General features: G+C 48.0%; 1 protein-coding gene across 1 annotated transcript in view; it reads left to right on the top strand.

Moving 5' to 3' along the window:
* The first annotated feature begins 261 nt into the window (after positions 1-261).
* Positions 262-3,779, top strand: part of RGS3 (regulator of G protein signaling 3) — a 143,896-nt gene continuing 140,378 nt past the window's right edge. Inside the window, exon 1 of the mRNA XM_042780397.1 lies at positions 262-343. Coding sequence (XP_042636331.1) covers positions 262-343 — 82 coding nt within the window. The remainder of the gene's footprint in view (positions 344-3,779) is intronic.

Genomic DNA, 3,779 nt, shown 5'->3' with positions numbered 1-3,779 from the left:
GGCCCCGGCGCCGGCGCCGCCTCTCCTCTGGCCCAGTGTCTGCTCCGTCAGGTGGAAAGGTTCCCATTCAAACGAGCGCGGGCCAATCAGGGCCTGGCGCGCCCGGCCGGTTCAAACGCGCGCTGCTCCAGCCGGGCCTCGGGCTCCCGCCGCGCTCCCGCCTTGGAGACACTGGCGCGGGCGGCGGGTGAACCTGCTGCCTCGGTTACAGGGGAGCAACACAGACGCCTCGGGTTACACGCACCTGGAGCGGGGACAGCCATGGAGGCGCAAGCGCTGCACCGTGTCTCCCTCGGGAGCCGGCGGGACCACCGGGACTTGTCTTTCTACCTCACCACCTTTGGTAAGTGCCCTACCTGCTGGCTGCCAGGGCCACCTCCCCCAGCTCTGAACTCCCAGAAAGGGCACCCTCCCATGGTGAGAGTTGAGGCTGGGGGGCAGACGCTGTTTCTTTTTGGGGACACTTTCTCTGCCCCCTTTTCTCCTGTGATTTCCCAGGAGTGGCTCTGGGCATGGGCTGAGCCCCTGCAAGCTGCTAGCCACCACCTGCTTCCTGGCCACTGTGCCAAGTGCAGTTGGTTCTGCCTCACTTGGCTGGAATAACTACTCCAGTTAATTTCGTGGAGGCTGCGTTTGTCACCATCGAGTTTCCCACTAGCAAGCAGCTCAGGGTTAAATCAAGGTCGTGTTACCACACCTGAAGATCTCGTCCACATTCCTTTGGCTCAGGGACTAGACAGGTACCAGGTGAACCCAGGGAGCCTTGGCTCCTTCGGACTTACTTTGAAGGCTGCAGTCTGACTGCTTCCATGGAAAAGAATTACTGGGAAAAGAATTCTTTTTTCCAGGAGAGACCAGGCTCTCGATTGGTTCACAAGGCTGTCCTGGGGCTTGAGATTGAAAGCAATAGGTGGTAGGCTTCCTCTCCCAAGCCCTCTGATAGCAGGATGGGGTATCCTAGATAACAGCTGGGCAGCAGCTGTCCCTACCCAAAACCCACTGCCATGGAGTCAATTCTGGACTCATAGGACAGAGTAGAACTGCCCTATAGGATTTCCAATGCTGTAAATCTTTATGGAAGCGGACTGCCACATCTTTCTCATGCAGAGCAGCTGGTGGGTTCAAACTGCTGACCTTTTTGGTTACTAGCCAAGCTTTTTAACCACTGTGCTACCAGAGCCCCTTAGCTGCCCCAAAGGCCTGAACAAGCTTGGCCTTTCAAGTGGCCATAGTAAAGATAACTTTTCTGTAGAACACAGTCCTTCACAAGTCTTCATGAGCTCACTGGTCCTTCTATATCTGGTGGAGAGGGGTTTATTTTTCCCCTGTGAAAACAATTTCACAGAGAGCAAAGCCTCACAGTGAGCCAGTGGCAGAGTTGATCCTAAGCTCAAGCCTTCCAATGGCCTGTCCAATACTTTTTTTTTAACGTGTACATATACAATTTTCTTTATGAAAGTTGATACAGTTACTGCAAGTATAAGTGAATTTGCTCAGATTTCAAAGGCAGAGAACTGAAGGAATCAGGCCCTTTCTGGAGTTCCCGACTCCTCTGCTGTTAGACTCACTCCTGTCCAGCTCACTTGGCTCTTTACGGTGTAGTTTTTGTTTTTTTTCCTCCAGGGCACAGGTGTGATAGAAAAGCAATGACCCGGTTGATGGAGGATGATAAGAAGGATAAGTAACTAGCCGCCATTCGCTGGACACTTACCATGTGCCATGTGCTGTGCCAGGTGTTTCACCTGCATTGTTGCTCTTTGCTATAGTTGCTGTTGAGTTGATTCTCAGTCCTGGTGACCCCACGTGTCCAAAGCAGAACTACCCACTGGGGTTTGCAAGGCTGTGATTTTTCAGAAGCAGATGCTGGGCCTGTCTTTGAGTCACCTTTGAGTGGGTTTGAACCGCCAGTCTTCAGGCAAGTTGTTGAACTCTTAACCGTTTGCACCACCAAGAACATCTTTATCCGTTTATCTCATTTAGTTCTCCCAACCCTAGGAGGCAATTCATGTTAGCCCCATTGGGATGTGAGGCTCTACCATGCAAGGGAGGTTTCTAGGATGGTTTGGGTTGGTGGGGCTAGAGGTGGTCAAAAAAGAATATAAGGGGACTGTGAGAACCTGGTGCATTAGCTGTGTCCTGATTAAAAAATAAAACTATGTTCTATTTTTTCCCCTCTTTATTTTCATGGTAAGATGTGTTCATTGTTAAAAACTTAGTGAAAAGCTGCTGGTGGGACTGTAAAATGATGCAACCACTGTGGAAAGTAGTATGGTGATTCCTTAAAAAGGTGGAATTAGAAATACCATTTGACCTAGCCATTTCATGACTAGGTATATATTCTAAAGAAGTGAGAGCCAGGACAAGAGCAGATACGCACACCCATGTTCATTGCAGCACTGTTTACAATAGCCAAAAGATGGGAACAAGCTAGGTGTCCATCAACAGAAGAATGGATAACCAAACTATGGTATATACACACAATGGAATACTATGCAACACTAAAGAATAATGTAGAATCTGCAGAATACCACGTAATGTGGATGAACATGGAGGACATTATGCTGAGTGAAATAAGTCAATCACAGATGGACAAATATTATATTAGTCCGTTACTGTAAAAAGTCAAGGAAAGGTTTAGATATGGAAGGAAATTTTCTCTGTTGGTTACCAAGGGTGGGAAGGGAGGGGAGGGAATACTGCTAGATAAGTAGAGACAAGTATTGATTTGGGTGAAGGGAAGGGCAATGTACCAAATGTGAGTGACCAACATGGCAGCATTGAGGAAGAGGAAGACATAGAGAGGTGCATAAGGGTACAGACAACAAGAATGAACCCTTTTGCATGTATAGTAATGCGTTGTCAGTGAAGACATTGATCTATGGATGGATAGATGGGTGAACAGACTGAACTATTAGGTATGTCTATGCAGGGGAGAGTGTGCCCATGACCATGTATAGGGTTGACAGACAATGTTTCTACAAGTGTATTTGAATGTTCTGTAAGAAGTTCCAGGTATATAGTAGAGCTGACAAGGGACAGGGTTGTAGTCACTTCTTGGCCACAGTCAGCTACCCAGAGGGAACAAGTAATTGGGCCTATGGGCTCGGCACCATGGTTGCAGGAGACATCAAGCTCAATTGGCATAATATACTACACAAACACATTGTTCCACATCCTACTTTGGTGAGTAGTGACTGGGATCTTAAAAGCTTGCAAGCTGCCATCTAGATGCAACGACGGGTCTCTCCTCATCCAGAGCAAAGAAGAATGAAGAAAACCAAAGGCACGTGGAAACAATTAGTCCAAGAGACTGGTACACCATGCGATTCTCAGCCTATATGACTATGAGACCAGAAGAACTAGATGGTGCCTAGCTACCACTCTCAGTCACACAGTAGGAGATCCTGGATAGAGTGGTAGAAAAATGTGGAACAAAACTCAAAATCATTAAAAAAAAAAAAAAAGGACCAGGTTTGTTGGTCTGATAGAGCCTGATGGAACCACTGAGACTATGGCCCTTAGCTGCCCTCAGGTCTGGAATTGAACCCACTTCTAAGGCTTCCAGACAAAAAAAAAAAGACAGGCATATGAGCTGTACATTTACATTAGGTAGATATACTCCTTGGAGAGATCAATCCTGGGAGGATAGAAGGGCTGTGTATGCACAGGGAGGTGGCTCAGGGGACAGAAGTACATGGGAGGGAAGGACACAGGGAAGAGGTAACAATGGGGAGGAAGTAGGAGGGGAGGTGTTGCATTGTGGGAAATTGCAGTCAATG

The sequence above is a fragment of the Orycteropus afer genome, unplaced genomic scaffold (assembly GCF_000298275.1).
Source record: "Orycteropus afer afer isolate SDZICR_OR568_19922 unplaced genomic scaffold, OryAfe1.0 scaffold00037, whole genome shotgun sequence".
Classification (NCBI taxonomy): domain Eukaryota; kingdom Metazoa; phylum Chordata; class Mammalia; order Tubulidentata; family Orycteropodidae; genus Orycteropus; species Orycteropus afer.
Note: the sequence above shows the minus strand (reverse complement) of the source record. Positions and strands in the feature narration are given on the sequence as shown.